Below are 24,252 nucleotides of genomic sequence, written 5' to 3'. Positions count from 1 at the left end.
CAACAAACATCAATGACGGATCTCGGGTAACAGACTCAGACGCGGACTAAATACAGCAGACAAGCCAAACTAACAAGGAACAGCTGGGCACGATCGGGAAAGCACACGTGGATAATGAGGGGGCGTGGCACACATCAGGAGCGGACGGAACAGGGCGTGACATTTTGCATTTGCTTAGGAAGAATTCTTTTTTTTTTTTCTTGAAGCATCTCAAAATAGAGAAAACGGGCTTATAAAGTGTTTTGGGCTTAATTGAGTCAGTTCCCCTTGGTGAATCTTTAAGAAAATTATATATTGAAGGTTACATAACATGTAATTTTGTTCAATGTTTTAAGCCACTGGAATCTCCACTTGAGAGTTCATCTATTTCTAAAGATGGAACAGTGTAAGCAAAGCAAGTTTTATGTCATTTTGTTGAAATTGCAGCTCATGTGTGAGTACTGTGATGCTTTTAAATGTGACAATTGGACTGTAGTGTTTTACCTGTGCTATCTTTAAAGAGTATTTAAACGTTAGTGCTTCTTTCTTCTGAACTTCTCATGAACTACATTTCAGAGATTGCCTTGGAAATTCACCAGTTGTTCAAAAACAAGAGGTGATTAAACATTTACAGCTCATACATTTATAGTCCAAAAAGTTTTTTTTGTTTTCTCGATAATAACATACTAGTGGTGTGTGTACATGTGTGCATGCATTTTTGCATAATACCTGATAATGGAATAAAAAGGAATAGTGAATGTCATTATGTAAAGTTCCTTATGTATTTACTGCAGTACTGTTTACTTTTTAAAAAAAACTTTAACACTTTTTAAAAATTGTATTATTAATTGAGGCAGCATTGTATTATTAATTGTGCTAGCATTCTGTCAAGATTTAGAAAGGATACTACCATCCTGCACATCACTATCAGTATTCAGCATATTGTTTATTAGGGTTCGCTTGAGTTTTATTTTTTTTCCCCCCATGTATTTTACAGGTGATACTTTCTGATTCTGATGATGTGACTGCAGGTGCCTCTGGGTGTGTCACAAGTCAGAGCAGCACCTATAGGTATGTTTGTGTTCCAGTCATGCAAGGTTTTGTGTGTGTGTGTGTGCGTATATTATTACATGTATAAATTGTGTAATATATAAAATCTGTGTGTTGCAGCACATACAGAAACTTGTATGCACCTGTTATTATTGATGATGACAACGATGACAGTACCACTGATAATAGGACACTTCATGGCTATCCAGAGAGGACAGAGTACAGTAAGTTTTTCTTAACATTATTAATTTTATTTATTTTTTTTTGTGGGGGGGGGGGGGTATTTGGGCGGGCTATGCTTTGTGTAAGAAATACATCTTAGGGTGTACCCACACTTGGCCCGGTTGCCTAGTACTGTGCCTGAGCATCCATACCATGCCTGAGTCTGACTGTGCTCTGGCCCACCTCTCCAAGTGGGCCAGGGTACGGTTAAGCGTACTGCACCCACCCATGGTACGGAATGATTACACTAGTCAAACGAACTAGACTTTGGGGGGTCAAATTTGCTCAGATGCATTACAGATCGGTTAGTGTGAGTACACCTTTATACTCTCTGGTTTGCTAAAGACTATTAAAAACTTAATATTGATGTAGAGCTATAGGATTGTTAACAGAAACCATGGGAATACAAAATTTGGGAGGGTGTTTCTGATATGTATGTACTTAAATATCTCTCTGGAATATTAAAGAAATCAATTTTAATTACTTGCTTTGTATTTAAAAACAGCTGTCAGGGACGACGAGTATTTTTTGGCAGGAAGGATGATCGCTGTATCAGTAGTACATGGAGGACCAGGGCCCCATTACCTTTCAAATGACCTCATAAACTATGTTGTGGGCCAGCCTTGTTTCAGGGGTCACAGATGAGGAGATAGGGAAAGTTCTGCATGAGGTATAAAGAAGAGCAATGATTTTGTTAATATGAACATATTAACATATTTGGGCTTAATATGTGCAGGTAATCAAAATGTAAATCTATATCTAGACCAGGAAAGTTACTCAACTGATGGTCATATGGGCTTAATGTTATGTTCTGTGATTTATTGTTGCTGTTTTAAGAACATAAGAACTATACAAACGAGAGGAGGCCATTCGGCCCATCGAGCTCGCTTGGGGAGAACTAGCTCAGAGTTGTTAAAATCTTATCTAGCTCGGATTTAAAGGAACCCAAGGATTCAGCTTGCACTACGTTATCAGGAAGACTATTCCATACTCTGACTACACGCTGTGTAAAGAAGTGCTTCCTTAAATCCAGTTTGAAATGTTCTCCCGCTAATTTCCACCTATGGCCACGAGTTCTTGTATTTGAACTATGCTGATGTTTTGTTTGTTGTGTGTAGATTCAGAACGCAGCTTCTCTGCGATCCTTGCAAGACCTAATTTTGCAAAACAGTACCATTTTGCAAACTGCTGGATGTTTTCGAAATGTAGAGACACTTGAGGAGAAGGATACCATCGTAGAAGAGTACCTTAAGTGGTACATTCTCTATCGAAACCACTGTTGAAAGGTAATCCTGTTGTGCGTCATAGAACCGCTAGTCATCAATTCACTGTAATTCATATTGATATTTACACCTATGACTGGTAAGTTTTGGGGAAAAAAATACTTAAATCTCAACACAGTGTACTGTATTGTATTTGTGGGCCTCATAACCCGTGAATGCATATATCCATTGTTTCATTAGATTCAAAGATGGCCTTTCAACATTACGGTTCTTAACTGCACTTCAGCAACACCCTATCGTGTTGTCGTCTGTCTTGTGCAACACTGAGAAGAAACTGACTGCAACAAACCTTGAAAACCTCTTCAGAGTAGACCTTAGTCCAGCAGGTAGCAATAGAAGATGGAAGGAAAATAAAACACTGGGCTTTTGGGCAGACTACCTTCTGGATTGCGAAGGTTTGGTATTTATTAACCTAACATGACTTAAAAATTTTGCTGATGGCAGAATTATACATTACTAGATAGAACTCTTACATGGTTATGTGTTTTTCCCCCAGAACAAATAACTGCTGTGCCCCTGGAAGATATCTTGATGTTTTCCACTGGATTAATGTCCCTTCCACCTGCAGGACTAACACCTCACCCATGCATTGAGTTCCTAACCAGTTCGACATTCCCCATGGCAAACACTTGTTCAAATACCCTAAAGCTTCCACTATTGGACTTGTACTGTATTTTTAAAACTTGCATGGATTTTGTATTTGAACTTTTAATTTAACATTTTTTTTTCCATTTCTGTATAACGTGGACTGTTCATCTCAGTTATAGTTCTGACCTGATTTAATTATGGATAATGTTTTACATTATTTTATTTACATCAATACACTTTTGTAAAACCATTTTAGGTTATACTCAGTCTATGGCCAGAAGTTCCACTGTGCTACTCCAAGATGTTTCTGCAGTATTGCAGCTTGGTTTCAAGTCAGTTCCAGAGAAGCAGATTGTAGCTCAGGCTTGAATCTATAATGCTGCTGCTTCATTTCGTTAGCTGTTTCACAGTTTGTTGATGCCTGTGTTTCTCTTCCATAAAAATCCAAGTACAACTACAAGTTGGACAAGTCATCTGTGTTTCTGCTTTTTGGAAATGTCTGTAGTTGAAATGTAGAGTGAAATTCCTGTGCCACAGTTGCATGGGGGACAATAGGGAAAAGGCAAATAGGACAAACAGCAGTGCAATAAGATGAGTCAATAAGGGGAGTGGAACAACATGTGCAAAAACGAAGGATCCAGCAGCTAACACTCCTTGGACCCCTAATAAATATATTAAAATCAGATGTTTGTGCAGGTTAGGCATAGTGCAAATACAATTGATAAAAAGTTCAAACAAATAGGTAAACGGTACATCCAAGTGTGTGAACTCCATCTTATCAAGGAACCATGTTCTTGTGGGAGTAACGGAAGTTCTCTGGGAGTGGTTGACCTAGTGCAGGGGTCTCCAACTCCGGTCCTGGAGACCTACTATCCAGTAGGTTTTATGTCCCACTTTACTTCTGATGAGCCACACCTGTTCCTGGTATTTACCTGAGAACATGTGTGGCTCATCAGAAGCCAAGTAGGATAGAAAACCAGCTGGATGGTAGCTCTCCAGGACTTAAAATAAGAATTCTACCAAAGTTTTAAAAATGCTTTTGATATATGTTGATACATGCCGTTCACTAGCTTCTACAGCAATTAAATACAACAATGTTTGTCCGTGCAACCACCCACGCACCGACCGACCGACCAAGACAGTGGGACGAGGCCTGTACACTCTGCCATAATCATGTTGCGAGAATGTTACCAATGCTTACCCTGTCTCACCAGCTCACGCTGTGCCCATGTCATCACCGTTAGAAGAAATGCCAGCAGTTTGTTCAAAAACGTATCAAATTTTTTCCTGATAGTTTCGAGATACAGGGGATCGGTTACCCATAGTGCACTGCTTCCGCTGTCTCGCTTGTGAGGCGGCATGCTGGGACATATGCAAATAGGTCAGACAGCGCTTGGCTCTTCGATGACACCTTATGTTAAAATACATGAATTCAGCCCTAAAACTTATTGTCTAAGCTGTTCACATACATTGTATTAAACATTGTATTAAAAACAGCACATTCATGTTAAAGAGAATTATTTCTAGTTCAAAACATTAGTAGACTGCGGCTATTTTCAGTACGACAGTATCATTGACACCACATTTTGTTAAAACACGAGTTCAGCCCTAAAACTTATTGTCTAGTCTATTCACATACATTACATCAAACAGTGTATTAAAACAGTACATTTATGTTAAAGAGAATTATTTCGAGTAAAAAACGTTAGTAGACAGTGACTATTTTCAGTACGACAGTGCGGCATGCTGGGGCATATGCAAATAGCCACCCCGTTTCTGGGTTAATGCCGTACGCTCATTTTAACAAGGAAACGTTCGCGAGGGCCCCCCACCACCACAACCACCACAATTCAAGGGCCCTTGCCAGCCAAACGCCCTCCCTCCATGTTTCCATCAGAGGCCCTATAGGGTCAGGGGCCCTTGTAGGCAGAGGATCAAAGAATGTAGGCCCTCTAAAATAGACAAACGAAAATACATTGTTGATAAGCGTTGCAAATTGTTTTGGGCTAGGGGCCCCACCTGCACCCCAAGGGCCCCTGGGCAGCGGCCCCGCTGGCCCGGTCCGTAATCCGTCCCTGGGCATAAGCATGTATGATACCATATGGACATAACCCTCAACCAATCAGAACAAGGGATACACCCCCTCCTGCTTATGACGTCATAGATGGGGAGAGCTTTAGGCTCCACCCAATATACCACATAACTTTTTTTATCCACTTACTTAAAAGACTGGTGGTCGGTTTCATAGTGTAATTTGACATTGCATTCTTTATTATTGCAATCGTTTCCTGGTGAATTTTACACACTTTAGACTCAATAAATAAGTCTGATTCTGATTCTGATTAAAAGCGGACAACCCTGTTTTACTCTGTACCGAGTAGAGGTCTGCGCTTCCTGCAGAAGCTTGCCATATTCTCGAGCTCCCGCAAACATATTAGTTACTTCCTGCCCGCATTCAAAGATGTTTTTTTTTTCCCACGCCGCACTATACTGACCCTCTGGTAAGGAGAAGGGGGTCCAGGACTGCGCCACACTTTATTGAACTAGGCATCATACAGAATACATTTACTCTTAGCCATGTTTGTTAGATACATTAGCGGTCACCAGTTGATACACAGCCAGTCGTCCAGTTCAAGTGTACTTACCGTTACCAGCAGCGGGCCTGTCCTCCACTGTCTCCGGCCTCTCATGCCCCGTGGACGCCTTTAAAATATTCAGTACCTCGCCACAGGCACTGCAAAAGTTGGCAATGTTGTCACACCGTTGGCCACAGTAAGGGCAAAACATTTTCCCTTTCTTTAAGATGCTGGGACACTGATTGACAGGCTCCCTGACCAATCAGTAACAAGCACGTGATGATCAGTATATACCTACCCTTTTCGTTTTCAGTACCACTAATGTTGTAGTGTTTTCACTTTTGCCGGTGTGTTTTTGAATTTGCTGGTGTGTTTTCGCTTTTGCTGGTGTGTTTTTGAATTTGCTGTTGTGTTTTCGCTTTTGCTGGTGTGTTTTTGCTTTTGCTGGCGTGTTTTTGAATTTGCTGGTGTGTTTTCGCTTTTGCTGGCATGTTTTTGAAATTGCTTATGTGTTTATGAATTTGTTAGTGTGTTTTTGAATTTGTTGGTGTGTTTTGCCCTTTAGGGCTTCCATAGTACGGTGATTACCCGTCCTAATGTGGTGTTTAAGCAGTGGGCACTTGCCTGTATTTGTGCCAGACAGGTTGAAAACATCCCCAAATCACTGCAGCAGATGCGACAGTTCAGCTCACGGTTGCTCTGTTATGGGGGAATCACTTAGGGCGTTTTTCCACCGCACCAGGTACCGTACTTTCGGTACTTTCGGTACTTCCATAAAGTGCCGAAAGTTTGCTACTTCTTTTATGTCGGTTTTCCACTGGCGTAAAAAATGGTACCGGCGCCAAATGACATCATCAGTGACCGCTCCTGACTGACAGCCCAAAATTAAAACTAATAGTTGAGGCTGGAAAATGCGGTTTATTGTTATGTCAGCTTCTATCACAGTATAAGATTCAGCAAAATCCAAATCATGCTGCCATCAATTACGTTTACGTAGGTACACTTACTTTGGCTAAGCCGATCAAAGCAGTAAGAATTAGCTTACTGCTAATTCAGTCTTTTGAAAGCAAACAAATGATTTAATTATGTTTTTTGATTTTCAAGCGGCATTGTTCGGTGTTTCGCGTGTGCCCCATTTCTTCCAAGCGGCTTGGTACTACGGTGTTCCCGGGCAATTAAGTTTCCCTATATTTCTCCTGTCTATCGGGAAATAATGTTTCCCCTAATATTAAAGCAAAGAGGTATGTGAAATGTCTGAAAATCACTCAGGTACATTATTACATATGAATACAGTAGATCGTCACGCATAATATAGTCTTATAAGCAATACTATACCGTTTTCATCAAGAAATACCTCTATCCAGCGAATTAAGTAATGTCATTTATTATCTGTAAAAACAAAAAACATACAAAAGGCATGTGATGTTTTAAAATTAATATATGGCTTGTTTACCTCGTAAAAAGACATGAAAACAACAGCGAAACCGTGTACAAATCAGCGCGCGACAGGGGAAACAGAACTGCTCGGAACGGCAAAAACTTTTTTATTTCGAGTCGTGCCATCCAAATCCCACTGGATCTGTTCATCCGACCATATGGCGATTAAAGCCTGTGTTTCCTCGTTTGTCCATCCTTCCATTTTACTTTTTTATATTTTTGTTTCTACTGCTTTTTATTTTGTTTCTCGCTGTGTATTTCAAAAGATGGCGGTTGTATTTTGTGTTTCAGCGGCAGGCTATTTGCATAACCAATCGACAGCAAATACGTTTGCAAGTCCCACCCCAAAGTACAGAAGTACCAAAGAAGTACCCCAACTGGTTTGGCACTTTTGGTACTCGAAATTTCGGTACTGGTACTCGACCGGAAGTCAATGGAAAAGCGAAGGTACCGTACCGAAAGTACCGTACTTTGTGCGGTGGAAAAGCGCCCTTTGGGTGACAGGGGATGCAGCAGGTGGCCCCTGGTTCAAATCGGCCACAGGAGGTTGGATAACTGGTGTCACACCACACTCCTCTACCAGGTAGAACTCAATCAGGTACAACCCCCGCTTAAGTTCAACAGCTTGTCCAGTACGATTGAGGATCCGAGAAACTGAAGCACCGTCCTTGACACTAGTGACTGTGTGAGCCACCACCAGCCCCGTTGTCTCAGGGATATTAGGCTCCAAATATCCCTCAAAACTGAGAGCTGACAAGTCCATGCCAGTAGGTGCCAGCACAACCACTGGTACCAGAACCTCACTCAGGGGAGAAACAGTTGCAGTATCAGCTAGGGATACATTGCAGCATGCAGGAATCAATTCGGCACCCCGGAGCAAGGGCACACAAATGTCCCATAACTGTAACACCCCCCGCTCCAAATCCAGCAAGGCATGATTTTTTGTTAAAAAGTCTAGTCCAAGTTGATCCCCTAAGCACATAAAATGTATGTTGCCAGGAAGAGGGACCTAGGCGGAAGGTCACTGAAATTGTGCCCAAGGTGTCCAATATTTGTCTGCATGAGAATCAACATAGTTCTTTTTCAGAGGCCAGCTCCACAGTGCAGGGGCCGACAAACAAAAGTGTTCACTGATCAGAGACACCGAAGCCCCTGAGTCACTAACATAGAGACTTCGGTGCCTTGCACCTCCCCCCTCACATAAGACGTGGGGCAGTCCACACTGTCCATGTACAAAGTGTCCACAGAAAGGTAATCCTCTAGGCGGCCCTCAGGGGAAGAAGCCGGTGTCTGGGCCTCAGCATCAGCTACTGTTTGTTTCCCTGATGGTTACCGTTCCCTTCCAGTTGCTGCAACAGGAAACGCACACCACGCCTCCGCTGCTTCCTCGGCCGGCTGTCTCGCCAATCAGGGCTGGGGCTCCAGTACCCCGGGGACCTCAGTGAGGGGCCAACCCCTGGATCCCGACCTTGGCTACGTGTCCAGCAGCCCCTTCGAGGGTAAGGTTACTCCAGATTCGGGGAATGACCGCCCGTAGCATCACACGTGCAGAACTGAATCTCTGCTCTCCCCTGTCGGAGTCCCGGGCCTTCGGTCTTTGATTTTCCTCCCGCATCTCCTTCATCTCCATCCTCATGTAATACATCTCTTCTGTTAATTTATCCACAGCTCTCTGTAGGGTATCAGTCACTGACACTGACTGTACAGACATACCGTCCACAGCTGGGAGGGCCCCAGCACTGGCACCTCCATATTCCCTGTGCAGAGCTTGTCACACCACTCAGTGATAATCAATGCCTCCTCCAGATCAGTTGCACCCTGCTCCAGGCACTTGGCTCTCAAAGCTGGATCTAGGCTGGCAAGGAAACATCAAAACTTTTCCTCCCTCAGTGCCACAGCCCCATAGTCCAGGAAGGCCTCCATAACCAATTGGCTCACATCAGCAGCATACACCTCCAAACTTTCTCCAGGAGCACGTACCCGAGCTGACAGGCTGGCCTTGAAGCGGTCCATGAACTTCCTCCGACCAAAGGCCACTCTAAATCTCTCTTTAACTGCTGCATAGTCCGAGTTGACTCCATCTGGAAAGCTATCCCACAACAAAAAGACTGCACCACTCAGGCGGGTGGGAAGGATCATCACTTGGTCTGCATCACAGTCTCACCATTGTGCTCACGGCAATCTGCAGCTATCTCACCCAACTGAGAAAACTTTGGCTCCCGTCACCAGCAAATGGAGCCGGCAGGTCCTCTCTTATATCTTTGCCATTCGAGTGAATATCCAACATCCTCCTTGTTGATTTCAAAGGGTCCTAACCACATGTCTGCATTTATTTGTTATTTCGCCTTGGAACACCGCAGCAGGTCAGCCAGCTAGCTATACTAATGCAGCTAAGCTAAAAAGTATGCATATAGACGTGCATATAACGTATGTACGACAGACTCCCACTGCTGCCACCAATGTAGCCAGTTATTTGGGTTCGCCTGACTTTACTGTAATAAAGAAAATAATAAACGGAAGGAACAGACCCGTTAATGTTCAACTCAAGTCGCGGTCTTTTTATTGCCATACAAACTCCGTCTCTCCCTCGTCATAACCTGGAACCTCTCCTTTTTTTAAAAAAAACTTTTATTTTATTTCTTTTAATGTAACTTAGAAATACAACAAACAAACAAAGAGTGGAAAAAGAAAACAAAAAAAAAAGGAACCGTCAGGTCACCAGAGACATCCCATTCTTGTATCCTTCCTACAGAATATAGTCATTTTCATAGTAGTGGGTTACTCTCCCAATAGCCCCCCTCCCTACACACATAAAAGGAAAGAGGTATGCAGTCAAAGTCCACAGCATATTCACTACAAAGCATTTCTATGTATGATCTATTTTTAGGTGTATTAACCATTTTGACCAGTTCATATAAAATTTACCCATATTTAGTCTTAACGAAAAGGTAATTTTCTCCATATCAAACATATCCTTTACAATCGCTATCCACTCTTCTTTTGTTGGTGGGTTCTCGTTCAGCCATTTCTTAGTTATAGCTTTCTTACTAGCGACCAATAACAATCTGAGGAGGTACTTGTCTTGAGAATGAAATTCAGTTGGTATGTTTCCTAAATATATGGTACCAAAGCTATGATCAATCTCAAAACCCAGTATTGATTCAATTTCAGTGATTACCATTAACCAGTAGGATTGAATTGCTGGACAGCTCCAAAATATATGAAAATAATCAGCCATTGTGTTGTTACATTGTCTCCAGCAAAAAGCAGTTTCTGGGTTACCATTCTGTAAATGTTTTCTTTTTGGAGTAATAAAAAATCTAATCATGTTTTTCCATGAGAATTCTCTCCACCGACCAGAGCTAGAGGTAGCATGCTGTGATTTACACATGTTTAGCCAGTCTTCTTCCATTAGAATTATGTCCACTTTCTTCTCCCATTTTTCTTTAACGTATAAGGTAGAGTGAGACTTAGAGGATTGTATATTTGAATATATTCTTGATACCAATTTCTTGTGAGTACCGCCTTTATATGCCTCAGCAAAAACTTTAATGAGACTCAATTCAATTCCTTCCTTACTTTTAATATTTTTATTAAAGTGATTCCTAAGCTGTAAATATCTATAAAAATCTTGTCTCATATAAATTATAAATATCAGAGAGATGTTGGAAGCTTTCTAAACCAATCTCAGAAGAAACTGTACAATATGCTGTAATACCGTTCCCTATCCATTGTTTAAACCGCACATCCGTCTGTGCAGGTTTAAAGTCTCTATCGTATGCCACCCATCTTAGCAGACATGCTCTCCAGCTTAAGAGTTTTACATTCTTTAAACCAAATGTTAAGAGGGACCAATGTCCAGTTACTTCATTTATTGGAATACATAATCTTAGTATTTTTGTCCCCCAATAAGGAAGGGAGAGGAATGTCTAGCTGGTGAAATTCTAATTCTTTCCATTTTGCATCTTAACCGCTAATACACCAACAAACTAAATATTTTAATTGTGCTGCTTTATAATAATCTTCCAAACAGGGAAGAGACAGTCCTCCCTTTTCCTTTGGTAATTGCAGCGTTTTAAATCTTACTCTAGGTTTCTGATTTTTCCATATAAATCTCGAGATCATTTCATTCCAGTCATTAAATTGTTTTTTTGGTATTTCTACAGGTAATGATTGAAAGAGAAACAATAATCGCGGTAAAACATTCATCTTTATAATTTCTATCCGGTCATACAAACTAAAGGTTAGGGGTGTCCATCTGTCTAGATCTGCTTTCAGTCTGGAACCTCTCCTTACACTTTCTCTATCCCATAACAACATGCCTTCACAGTAAGACACCTATCCAACATGAACAGTCTGTTACACTAGCAAAGCTGCTGGCCCAGACGGAGTGCCTGGATGGACACTAAAGACATGCGCTTCTCAGCTTGAAGGTGTCAAAGGAGAATAAGGGGGGACATGAGCCAGGTATATAAGATTCTAACAGGTCTGGATGTTGTCCAGCCAAAAGGCTACTTCAATATTAGTTAAATGCTATAACTTGTGGCCATAGGTGGAAATTAGTGGGAGAGCATTTTAAACTGGATTTGAGAAAGCACTTCTTTACACAGTGTGTAGTTAGAGTTTGGAATAGTCTTCCTGTTAGTGTAGTGCAAGCCCATGGCCCTTAATTGTGTGAGCACGCCACCATCCTGAAAGAATGCGCATTAACTCTATTTGTTAATCTGACTTATTTGTAAATAGTATAAATAATATATTTCTAAATTAAATAAATAAAAGTCGATTTGTGATCAATGCCCGCCTTGCATTGGCTTTGAGATAGACTGATCATCTGTTCACAAGCCATTAAACATGGGGTAGAATCATCCGCTCCCAGGCTATTAGACATATGGTGTAGTCATAAACAGTCGCGGATCTTTACACGAAACCATGCATCAAACAAAGAATAATGATTCATAAGACAACCATTTCAAAATGGTAACAACAAACGGAGCGAACGCTATTTCAAATAAGTCCCCTTAAACGTGACGTTTTTTAAAGTAATGAAGCACTTTTCAACCAATGTGAATAATAAAGTAAAAGCGCCATAAACATTTTGACAAAAGAATCAACCAATAACGCTGGTAATCCTTGTTAAAATTAGCGTACGACATTACCCCAGAAGCGGTGGTGGTTAAAAGACGGCCTGCCACTAGTTTTAAACTAGAAATAATTCTCTTTAACATGAACGTGCTGTTTTAATGCAATGTTTAATAGAATGTATGTGAACAGCCTAGATGATAAGTTTTAGGGAATGAATCTATGTGTTTTTAACATAAATTTAGAAGCATGGGTGTGGTACGGCCTCAGCACATACCGCTAGGTGGGGCTGTCTACTGTTCCTTTTTTGCTAAAGGGATTCACAGCAGGGTCAGTGAAACAGCGGGGGGCCACGCACCTGTTGACGCCTGGCTCGGGATAGACCGGCTCACAAGACAATTATCCATTTGTTGTAATGTCATAAACCAGCGCCGATGTTTTATAGGCACATGGTCATTTGGTGAGTTTAATTCATTTATCATGGCAAGCAAAAGGGGGTTAACCTCACCCTGCGGTCCGTCATTCATTTCATCAATCAGCTGTTGCAGATCAGGGTTAATCGTTGCTTCGTCATCGTCATTTACATGTATCCTTCTAGACCCCCCAGCCCCATCAAAACTGTTCAGACATGTCCCCTGATTATTCTTTAGATCTGGTCAGACAGATCCGCCAAAAAATCACACATCTGATCCTGAAAAAGGAAGAATGCTAGTTTGAGCGCCTTCAAACGCTCCTCTCGGGAATCATCTACAGGCCGGGAAATCAAAGCAGGCCGCTGCCAAGCTGTTAAGGGGGCGGTATCTTGCGACCACAGCGCTGGAACACCGCACGCAGATCCTCCTTGGTCCAACGGTTCAAATTCCAGTTGTCCAGTCGGCTGGTCCTGCACGCTTTCTGTTGCTACTGTAGCTCTGCTTCAATTTTTTCGGCCGCAGCGACCAGCAATTCATCATCAGCTGTGTCTATTAAAGAACAGTCACTGTTAAGCATTTCATACAGAAAAACCAATGATACTGGGTAAGCGATATAGGCCAACGTACCGTTAAAACTATCCGCTCTTTTCCGTTTATGGCTAACTTGCCGGGGTCCGGGCCCTTCACGATTATCTCTGAAAATAACCGTTGGCATGCATAGCAGTTCACGCAGTTCAGTGTCGTCGTCGTTAGCTGCAACTGTGAGCAAAATCACTTTCAGTCTTTTGTCACATTTAATCAGTAAAATCCATAGCTTTGTTCGAAAACTTACCGCTATTCCAATCCTCTGTATCACAGTGTTGCCAGGATCTTGACAGCATGGAAAATTCTTGGTCAAAATAACAATAATATATTTTCACAGCAGAAAAAATCTATAACAGCAATTGTAAAATACATTTAAATGAAAATGTAGCTTACCTCGAGAGTTCCATTTTCCAATGTTGATATGTCGTAGATCAGAAAATGAAGTGTCCGCTTCTTTCGCTCCTTGACGTGAGTGATAATGTGGACCTAGCGCTCGCCCCCTTAATAAGCCCCCAGCTTGGTGGGGTATACTTGTCATCTGGTTTACCAATCAATATTCTTTGTTTGATGTACGGTTTCGGGAGGGTGTGGAAATGGCGGACGGGCACGCGACCGAGCCTGGTGTTAGGTGCGACAACGGACTGGACACAGATATTGAAATGCCTGATGTAGATGACGGTGTGGCCATGCACTCTCAACTGCATCAAATGCTAACAGAGTTGAATGGCGAGAACCCGGGTGAATTTAACTCCATCTTACAAAATTTATTAAATGATTTAAATGATGATGGGGCAGCAGAGGTGGAACCAGAAATTATAGACGTTGATAATGGGGCGCCACAAGGCGGGGGTGTGGGTGCAGCTGCGGCGGGGGAGCCAGAAATTATGGATGTTGATAATGGGGTACAACAACAAGGCGGGGATGTGGGTGCAGCAGCGGCGGGGGAGCCAGAAATTATGGATGTTGATAATGGGGTACAAGAACAAGGTGGGGGTGTAGCTAATGGTGATGCAAATGTTAATGTGATACGCAGACCACAGTTTAACAACACTGAAATAAGGCAGCGTTTTCATTTTGATAGAATCCAGCATGATGATATAGTAGACGTTTACAGGGCTGTGATACAGACATTCCAGAATTTGGTCGACAGAGTGAAAGCTTTAGCGGGGGCTGGGGTGGAACTGCAGGGGGCGTCAGTAACCAATAACACAGCTATACATGTTCGAGGCGAGATCGATCTAAATGATCTGCTATCGATGGTAGACAACTTTTCACAGAGCAATGCCGAGGTTTTCAGCGATGATACGCTGGAATTGGTTGTACAAATTGTACATAATCGAAATGGTGGGGCAGCCGAATGACAGAAATTAACAAAGCTTTTAAAGTCTGACATTCTGCAAAAGAAGCTCAGATGTCTTATCGTTTCAGAAAATTCTGGCAATAATCTATGCTTTGCTTACTGTGTAGTCCGCCTGTTAAACCCCGACATGCCACATCAGGTTGCTGAGATCGAAGCTAAGCATTTGCAGGAAGCAGTAGGTCTAACTGAGTCAGACATGGTGTCATTCTCAAACATAGCAGAGTTTGAGCAAATACTCGGGGTCAAAATTGTTGTGTGGTACTGCTGTGACAAGTCTGACATTTTAAAGAAATTTCAGACAAACCCCGAGCCTTGTGATAAAACAATCTTTCTGTACCTTCAAGATCAACATTATTTTGACATAAAAAGCTTGACTGCGTTTTTTGAGGAATCATACGTCTGTGATTATTGTTACGCTGCATTCAGTGTTAAAACAGATCACAAATGCAAGTATTACTGCAACGTATGTCTCAGTTCCGAGTGCCATAAGCACACCACAATGCACATCCATTGTGAGGACTGTGGCTCTTTCTGTCGCTTGCAGTATTGCTTTGAGCAGCACAAAATCTCAAAGCAACAGCCAGACGGCGGTTTTTATACTTTGTATGATTCAGTCAAGTATTGTGACACGTGTTGCAGATGGTACGTCGTCACTAAAATAAAAAACCCAAAGGCTCATAAATGTACACCTAATACAAGGTGTCCATCCATCATCTGCCGCTTGTCCGGGGTTCAGGTCGCGGGGGCAGCAGCTTTAGTAGAGGCACCCAGACCTCCCTCTCCCCAGCTATCTCCACCAGCTCCTCGGGGGGGACACCGAGGCGTTCCCAGGCCAGCCGAGAGATATAATCCCTCCAGCGAGTCCTGGGCCTGCCCCGGGGCCTCCTCCCTGTAGGACATGCACGGAAAACCTCTCCGGGTAGCCGCCCAGGAGGCATCCGCACCAGATGTCCAAACCACCTCAACTGGCTCCTTTCGATGTGAAGAAGCAGCGGTTCTACTCAGACGCCGCTCCCGATCTCGCTTACCCTCACTCGTGAACAAGACCCCGAGATACTTAAACTCCTCCACTTGAGGCAGTACGTCTTCCCCAACCCGAAGAGGGCAAACCACCCATTTCCGGCTGAGAACCATGGTCTCAGACTTGGAGGTGCTAATCCTCATCCCTGCCGCTTTGCACTCGGCTGCGAACCGCCCCAGTGCATGCTGGAGATCCCCAGCAGATGAAGCCAACAGGACGACATCGTCTGCAAAAAGCAGCGAGGCAATCCTGAGGTCACCAAACTGGACACCCTCAACACCTTGGCTGCGCCTAGAAATCCTGTCCATAAATATTATAAACAGGACCGATGACAGAGGGCAGCCCTGGCGGAGCCCAACACGCACCGGGAACACGTCCGACTTATTGCCGGCAATGCGGACCAAGCTTCTACTCCGTTCGTACAGGGACCGGATCTCCCACAACAGCGGACCCCGGACCTCATACTCTCGAAGCACCCCCCACAGAGCACCTCGGGGAACCCGGTCGTAAGCCTTTTCCAAATCCACAAAACACATGTAGACTGGATAGGCAAACTCCCAGGCCCCCTCCAGTACCCTTGCAAGGGTATAAAGCTGGTCCAGTGTTCCACGACCAGGACGAAAACCGCATTGTTCCTCCTGAATCCGAGATTCGACTATCGATCTCACCCTCCTCTCCAGTACTCCGGAATAGACTTTCCCAGGGAGGCTGAGAAGTGTGATCCCCCTGTAGTTGGAACACACCCTCCGGTCCCCTTTCTTAAATAAGGGGACCACCACCCCGGTCTGCTAATCCAGCGGCACTGTCCCTGACAGCCCCACAACATCCAGAGCCTTCAGGTACTCCGGGCGGATCTCGTCTACCCCCGGGGCCCGGCCACCACGGAGCTGTTTAACCACCCTGGCCACCTCAGCCCCAGTGATGGGCAAGCCCCCCCCAGCACCCTCGGGCTCTGTGCCCTCAGATGTCTCAAAGGCAGTGTGCGTAGATGTATTTGAGGCAGGGTTGAGGACGTCCTCGAAGTACTCCTTCCACCTCCGGGTGATGTCCCCAGGTGAGGTCAACAGCCCCCTCCCCCCCACTATAAATAGTAGGAACCAGGAGCTGCTTCCCCCTCCTGATACTCCGGATGGTTTGCCAGAACCTTTTTGAGGCCGACCGAAAGTCACTTTCCATGGCCTCACCGAACTCCTCCCACGACCGGGTTTTTGCATCTGCGACCGCCCGAGCCGCGTTCCGCCTGGCCCCCCGGTACCTGTCAGCTGCCTCCGGAGACCCCCGGGCTAATAATTCCCGGTAAGCCTCCTTCTTCAGCTTCACGGCCCCCCTCACCTCTGGTGTCCACCATCGGGTACGGGGGTTACCGCCACGACTGGCACCGACCACCCTGCAGCCACAGCTCCGTACGGCCGCTTCCACAATGGAGGTCCGGAACAGGGTCCATTCAGACTCAATGTCCCCAACCTCCCCCGGCATGCAGTTGGAATTCTGCCGGAGGCACGAGTTAAAGCTCCAGCGAACAGGAGCCTCTGCCAGACGTTCCCAGCATACCCTCACTATGCGCTTGGGTCTACCAGGTCTGACCGGCTTCCTCCCCTGCCACCTGAGCCAACTCATCACCAGGTGGTGATCAGTTGACAGCTCTGCCCCTCTCTTTACCCGAGTGTCCAAGACGGAAGGCCGCAGATCAGACGATACGATTATAAAATCGATCATCGACCTGTAGCCCCGGGCATGTTCGTACCATGTCCACTTATGGACACCCTTATGCTCGAACATGGTGTTCGTTATGGACAAACCATGCATTGCACAGAAGTCCAATAACAGAACACCACTCGGGTTCAGATCAGGGAGGCCGTTCCTCCCAATCACCCCCTTCCAGGTCACACTGTCATTGCCCACGTGAGCGTTGAAGTCCCCCAGCAAAACGATGGAATCCCCCCGCGGCACGCCAAATAGCATACCACTAAGGGAATCCAAGAAGGCCGGGTACTCCGAACTGACATTCGGCGCATAAGCGCAGATGACAGTCAGAGACCTATCCCCGACCCGAAGGCGCAGAGAGACAGCCCTCTCGTTCAAACTCCGTTGTTAATGCACCGAGCTGTGGGGCCACCAATAGCCCCACCCCAGCCCGGCGTCGCTCACCCGCCGCAACTCCACAGTAAAAGAGTGACCAGCCCCTCTCCAGGAGATTGGTTCCAGAACCCAAGCCATGTGTTGAGGTATCTAGTTGATACCTCTCAACCTCCCGCACAAGCTCAGGCTCCTTCCCCACCAGAGAGGTGACATTCCATGTCCCGAAAGCCAGTTTTGTCAGCTGGGGATCGGACCGCCAGGGCCTCCCTTGGCCGCCACCCGATCCACAAAGCACCGAACCCCTGACATTCCCCCTGCAGGTGGTGGGCCCACCTGGGCTAATACAATGTGTGTTTTTTGTAAAGAGGACTTGACGCATGGGTGTGAACATCAGTGTTTTATCAAGCCAGTAGCACCTGAGAACCTCTCAGAGCGCTATGTGTTTTATGATTTTGAATGCAGACAAGATGTGGGGGTTCACATTGCAAATTACATCTGCTCAATGGACTATGTAGGCAATTGCTGGTCCGCTAAAGGGGACGGGTGTGTTGCGGCATTTTTTAAGAAGTACCACAACTGTAAATACAAGGGGTACATTCATAGCGCACAACTCTAAAGGCTATGACAGCCTGCTTATGAAATATTTAGTTGAAAATGGCATCGCCCCACACATTATTACGCAGGGCCGCAAACTGCTCTGTGTGACAGACGAGGACTTTAACCAAAGATACATTGACTCACTTTGCTTTCTGCCCATGAAGCTGAGCGCATTCCCTGCAGCTCTGGGTTTTGAGAGCGAAAAGAAAGGCTATTTCCCCCATTTTTGGAACACTGTAGAAAATCAAAATTACATCGGACCCTACCTGCCACCTGAGGCATACGGTGTGCAAACCATGATGGAAAAGGAAAAGAGAGAGTTTATGGCTTGGTACGGCACTGTTGTTGGGGGTGTGTTTGATTTTAGGAAAGAAATGGAAGAGTACTGTAAAAATGATGTTGTCATCTTAAGAGAGGGCTGTCTCAGATTCAGGGGTGAGATCATCAACAGTTGTAATCTAGACCCTTTTCAATGTGTCACCATAGCCTCAGTGTGCATGAAACAGTTTTGCATGAGCTTTTTGCCTGAAAATACAGTCGCACTAACCACTCCGGATAATTATATCAAGCGACAAAAAGCATACTCCACGCCATCTATTCAATGGTTGGAATACATAGCCCATCGCGAACAAATAGAGATTCAGCATGCGCTGTGTAGAGGGGAGGTGAAAATGGGTCCCTACTACCTCGATGGCTATGCCGAAACCGGTGGGGTTCGTACGGCGTACGAATTTACGGGGTGTTTTTTTCATGGTTGCCCAGAATGCTTTGATTCACACGAAGTGAATCCTGTAACAAAACTGAATTTTGGGGACATGCATCAGCAGTTTCAGGACAAGATCTTTGCCCTTAAAAACACATGCAACCTCAATGTATATGTTATTTGGGAACACCAGTGGAATAAATTGAAGGCTGAAAAGGCTGATGTACAGGCATTCTTGAAGGAATTTGACTTTCCAGAGCGCATCGATCCTCGGGACGCTCTGTTTGGTGGCAGAACTAAAGCTCTGCAACTGCACTATAAAGCACAGAGTGATGAGCGCATAAATTACTTCGACTTTACTAGCCTTTACCCCTCAGTCAACAAGTTTAAGGAGTACCCGGTAGGCCACCCTGTAATCATTTACAGTGATTTTGACAGCATTGAAAACTATTTTGGGCTGATCAAAGCCAAAGTTTACCCACCGAGAGGCCTTTACCTACCGGTTCTGCCTTACAGATGTGGTGGTAAACTCATGTTCACACTTTGCAGAACATGCTGTGAAACCGAGACGCAGGGGGTCTGTAATCATACAGGTGAGCAGAGAGCTCTGATCAGCACATGGTGCAGTGTCGAAATCAACAAGGCTGTTGAAAAGGGGTACAAAGTCGTAAAGATTTACGAGGTCTGGCATTTCCCCGACCGGACAGACACACTTTTTGCTGGCTATATTAACCCCCTGGGGCCTGAGGCCTTTTTTCCACTTTCGAGGTAGTCTGACATGCCTTGACATTTTAAAATATTTCACCTATCTAAAAAACATTTATCCCAAAGTGATACATTTGCTTTTATTCAGCACAAACTCAGCACCAATAATCTGAGACCTCTTAGAATGTTATTATTCTATTTTTTGTTAAAATCAACTTTAAACATATACTTTTCAAAAACCTATTTTCAGACATGCTGAGAAATTGTAAAAAATCACATTATAGACATTTCTAGGTAAGACTTTTGAGCTCTGAAACTTATAGACACAGGGGTTGGCTACACATAGGTGAAAGTGACATTCTGAAATTTTATGTAGTTTGATTACTAAAGTGTTAGTACTTTAGAGTGACACTCTTTTTCTCAAAGTCAGTGGCCTTCAAAATGAATATTGATGAGATAGGTGTCCTCACACCTGTAGTAGTTTGCATGCTGTCAATGGCCCATCAGTCTGGAATGTCACTGCACCCCACACCCATCACTTTGGAAAGGAAGTTTGAAACGCAAGAAAAGTAGCAACAATAAAATCCCTTTCACAGTTTATTGGTAGATGGAATGAAAAATGAAAAACTGTTACTATATAAATATAGAAAGCGATAAATATGATGCAGTGACTATTATTAACGCTCTGGGGACGAGGGCATCGTCGACCGCGTATCTTTCTCATGTATTTCAGTTTATATCTCGCTGAAATCATTATGTAAAATCATGAAAAAAACACTGACTAAATCCGTTATCTGTCTTCTTTTCAAAACTTCCATTGTCAGAAGTATTAAAGTTTTAAAATTAGGTTAAATATGCAAAAAAGCAAATCGTGTCACCTTTTTGTTTTACTTGTATCGCGAGCGTTTAGGACCGCTCTCAGCGGAAGATCGCTATTCACGTTCTAAATACGCTGCGTTTGAATCGGCGACCACGTGATTGCAGGCACACAGACTTAGCCCACTGAGCCATGAACGCAGGTATGAGCTTCGCTGCTGAAAGTGGCAACACTGGCGCAAAGCTTCAGCGGCAGAGACTTATCCGTGTGCTATATTGTAGCCGATCAGTGTAAACACTACCCAGACACGTGCTCTTGTTTATTTCGGTCACAATGGGCGTATTCACATATTTCTTTACCCAATACTAACTGTCGGATTATCATGTTATTATCATGCGAATAGCGCGATTTGCAAGTGGGTGGGCGATCAGAGCCGCTTCGAGGCGCAGACTTAAGTCAGTCACTCTTGTTCTTTCAATTCGTATCACGAAGCTGTAAAAATATATTTCGTTTCTACCTATATATATTTGAAAAGTAGACCGTCCAAGGTTTCTGAGAGTATTTTTAAAATGTGTATATGACAAAAACTCGCGGAGTTATTTAAACGGTTTTGCGAAATTTCTGTCAGATCCCGCCGGCGGGATCGCCGGCCCCAAGGTGTTAATACTCATTTAAAGGGAAAACAGGAGGCTTCCGGCTATCCCTCTTGGGCAACGACTGCTGAGGATAAAGAGAGATACATTCAGACTTACTTTGAGAAGGAGGGCATCCGTTTGAACCCCGAGAACATCGGGGTTAACAAAGTGAAGCGCCAAATTTCCAAATTGTTTTTAAACAGTCTTTGGGGAAAGTTTGGTCAGAGAATAAATCAGGCAAGCACGACGCTCATCAAAGATCCCGATGAGTTTCTCACCTTTATTTTTTCAAAGCTGGTCAATGTGTGTCACTTTTCCTTCCTGAATGACAATGTGGCGATGGTCCAATGGCGGCACATAAAGGGTTACCTCAGCATGCCGCGGCATGTCAATGTTTTTATTGCCGCTTTCACTACATCTTATGCCAGGCTTGAGCTGTACAATCTCATGGACCGCTTGGGACGGCGCATACTGTATCATGATACAGACTCTGTCATTTTTGTCAGCAAGCCGGGTGACTGGGCGCCCCCTCTGGGCGATTTTCTCGGTGAACTAACAAGCGAGCTGTACCCAGATGATCACATTGTGGAATTTGTCTCAGGGGGACCCAAAACTTATGGTTACAGAACAGCAAAGGGCAAAACGAGCATGAAAGTGAAGGGGATCACGTTGCATAACACCAATTCAAAAGTTGTCAATATTGCATCTCTAACAGGATTGGTTCAGGACTATGTGAGTAGCCGATGTGACACCCCTAGAGAGATCAGGATATCCACGCAGCAGATTGTGCGGGATAAAAGGGGTTTCCATTTACAAAATAAGACAGTCAGCAAGTGTTTCAAGGTTGTGTACACTAAGCGGCAGCTTCAGTCTGACTACACGACCTTACCTTATAGGTACTAGTGAAGGGTTCGACAATAGACTTCAGCATCCGTTCTCTTGTATTATATTGGGACCGAGTAACTCTGGCAAGTCATATTTCATTAAAAGACTGTTGGAAAATGTGGATTGTACATTATCCAGAGTTCCTGAAAATGTTGTATGGTGCTATTCTTTTTTTTTTTATTGCCCACCACCACCCCCCCTCTTCGGAGGACAACTTTATTTTACATTACATTCAAGAGCAAAGATTGTGGCCGCTCCGAACTCACCAGTACTGTGGAAAAGGAGAAAAACAGGGGGGGTACAGAAACAACAAGCGTAACAATAACAGACATCAATCACCATGGGGAGAGGGGGAGAGAGAAAAAAAAAAGGTATACAGAAATAATAACACTAATAATGTAGGCGGGATGGAAAAAAAATGAAGTATAGGGGAATACAGAATACAAACAACCATAAGAAACATAACACTCATCAAACAACAAGAATTATAACAACATCAGTGATACTAATAATAATTAATACAAATCGGTATTATATATATGTAGCATATACACACGTAATCGTACCGTTATATATGTATATTTCAATTCCTAAATCTATAACATACCCTAAAAAGTAATAATAATAATGATATTGATCGCTCAACCAGTCTTGTATGCATGTGCAAGTGTAGGTGTGACCTGATTTGTCATTGGATGTGCTGGCATTTAATGCCGTCAGGGGAGGCGGCAGCACCCCCCCCCCCCCCCAGGCCCAAGGCGAAGGCAGGAGAACCAGGCAACCGAGGCCACCCTACCGCCCCCCCGGCACAAGGGCCCACAGCCACGCATCCCAGAGACAACCACCCGCCCAACCCGAGAGGGAGCCCGCGAGGGACTAAGGGGGCGCCAACCCCCGCACAGGGAGGCCCGCAGAGGGAGGACGGGCGGCAAGCCCCCCAGCCCCACCCGCAACCCCCCCACCGGGGCAGGCGGGTCCAGGGCCGAAGGGCCCCACCCACCGGGACCACCCCCTCACCCTCCGGCGGACGGCCCCCCACACACCGGGGGAGCCCCAGCCCCCCCAGCCCGTCCCCCGGGAGGACGGGCCGCCGCCCACCGCAGCGACCCGGCACGCCTCCCCCCCAACACTGCAGGATGATCCAAGGGGGGCCCATACAAAGAGCCCCCCCCCACCCGGGAGCGGACCCGCGGCGACCGGGGAGCGGCAGACACCCCGCCCAGCCCAGACCGAACCCCCCAATCCGCCTAGCAGGGCCCAGAGTGTCCCAAGATTCCCCGGACCGCCCGCCAGGGCCCCACCACGGCGCAGCAGAGCCAAGCACCACCCGGCCCGCGGCCCAAGAGAGGAGGCCGCCCATACCCGCCAGGGCCACCCGAACCCCCCCATGATGGGTCTTCCCCCCGGCGGGCCACCCCACCCGCACAGGGCCAGAGACAGAGAGTTAGGGGGGGGCCCTCAGCCCCCATCCCCTCCCTGACCCATGTTGGTGTGAAGTGTGCATGTACATGTGTGAGAGAGTTGTGTGTTTATGTCTACAATGCATTAAAATTAGTGGGTGCAGTTCGGGTATGAGGGCCCCACCACTGGCAGATGGCAGAGTCCCCCATCCCCCTCCCCGCACCCCCAAGGCCCTAATGTAATATGGACTGCGTATATGACTAAGGTGCAAAAAGTGGGTGAGCAGTTGAGGCATGGGCACCCCACCGCTGGCAGACGGCAGAGCCTCACCTGCCTCAACCCACCTCCTTAGCCCTAGTGTCATGTGGTGTCTAACATGCAAGTAAAAATTGAGGGGCAGTGTCTCGGCGCACCTCCCCACCGCCCCTCAAGGCCCTAGTGTTGTGTGAAATGTGGTGTTGGGCCCAGGGGAGCAATAAGGGCGTGCCAGGAGTGGGCCCCCCCCGGCACCGGGGCCAGATCCCCGACTGGCCCCGATTAGTCCCCATCCCTGACCCCGCACAGCCGGCAGGGACGGCCAACCGAGGTGTTCAGGGGCGCCACAGGCAGCCCAGCAGCAGGGAACGCCCCCCCCCCCCCAGGCGCAGACCGGGAGAGACCCACCCCACCACGCCCGATGGGACCCCAGCTAGCGGCCAAGGACGGGACAACCCCAGACCCCCCCGGCAAACGGGGAGCCGGACCAGCCAGGCGGGGTGACCCCCGGCCACCCCAGGCCCCCCCCCAGGCGAGGCAGAGGCTCCCCCCCCAAACCACCCCACAGCGCCCGAGGGCCCC

The 24,252-nt window shown here is 45.6% G+C and overlaps 1 protein-coding gene across 2 annotated transcripts; it reads right to left on the bottom strand.

Moving 5' to 3' along the window:
• Nucleotides 1-9,666: 9,666 nt before the first annotated feature.
• On the bottom strand, nt 9,667-22,929 carry LOC111839062 (uncharacterized). Of its 2 annotated transcripts, XM_072716500.1 has the most exons (4): nt 13,606-22,929; nt 13,460-13,516; nt 13,255-13,386; nt 9,667-13,176 (listed from the first exon to the last, which is right to left on the bottom strand). In XM_072716500.1, exon 1 carries the CDS (start codon nt 17,553-17,555, stop codon nt 16,563-16,565), a length of 993 nt encoding a protein of 330 aa, XP_072572601.1. In that variant the 5' UTR covers nt 17,556-22,929; the 3' UTR covers nt 9,667-13,176; nt 13,255-13,386; nt 13,460-13,516; nt 13,606-16,562. The 2 variants fall into 2 exon arrangements, with proteins under 2 accessions (XP_072572601.1, XP_072572600.1); XM_072716499.1 differs by having other exon boundaries at nt 13,460-22,929.
• Nucleotides 22,930-24,252: the final 1,323 nt, after the last annotated feature.

The sequence above is a fragment of the Paramormyrops kingsleyae genome, chromosome 9, assembly GCF_048594095.1.
Source record: "Paramormyrops kingsleyae isolate MSU_618 chromosome 9, PKINGS_0.4, whole genome shotgun sequence".
In the NCBI taxonomy this organism is placed as follows: Eukaryota; Metazoa; Chordata; class Actinopteri; order Osteoglossiformes; family Mormyridae; genus Paramormyrops; species Paramormyrops kingsleyae.
This window is presented reverse-complemented; position numbering and strand designations above follow the sequence as displayed.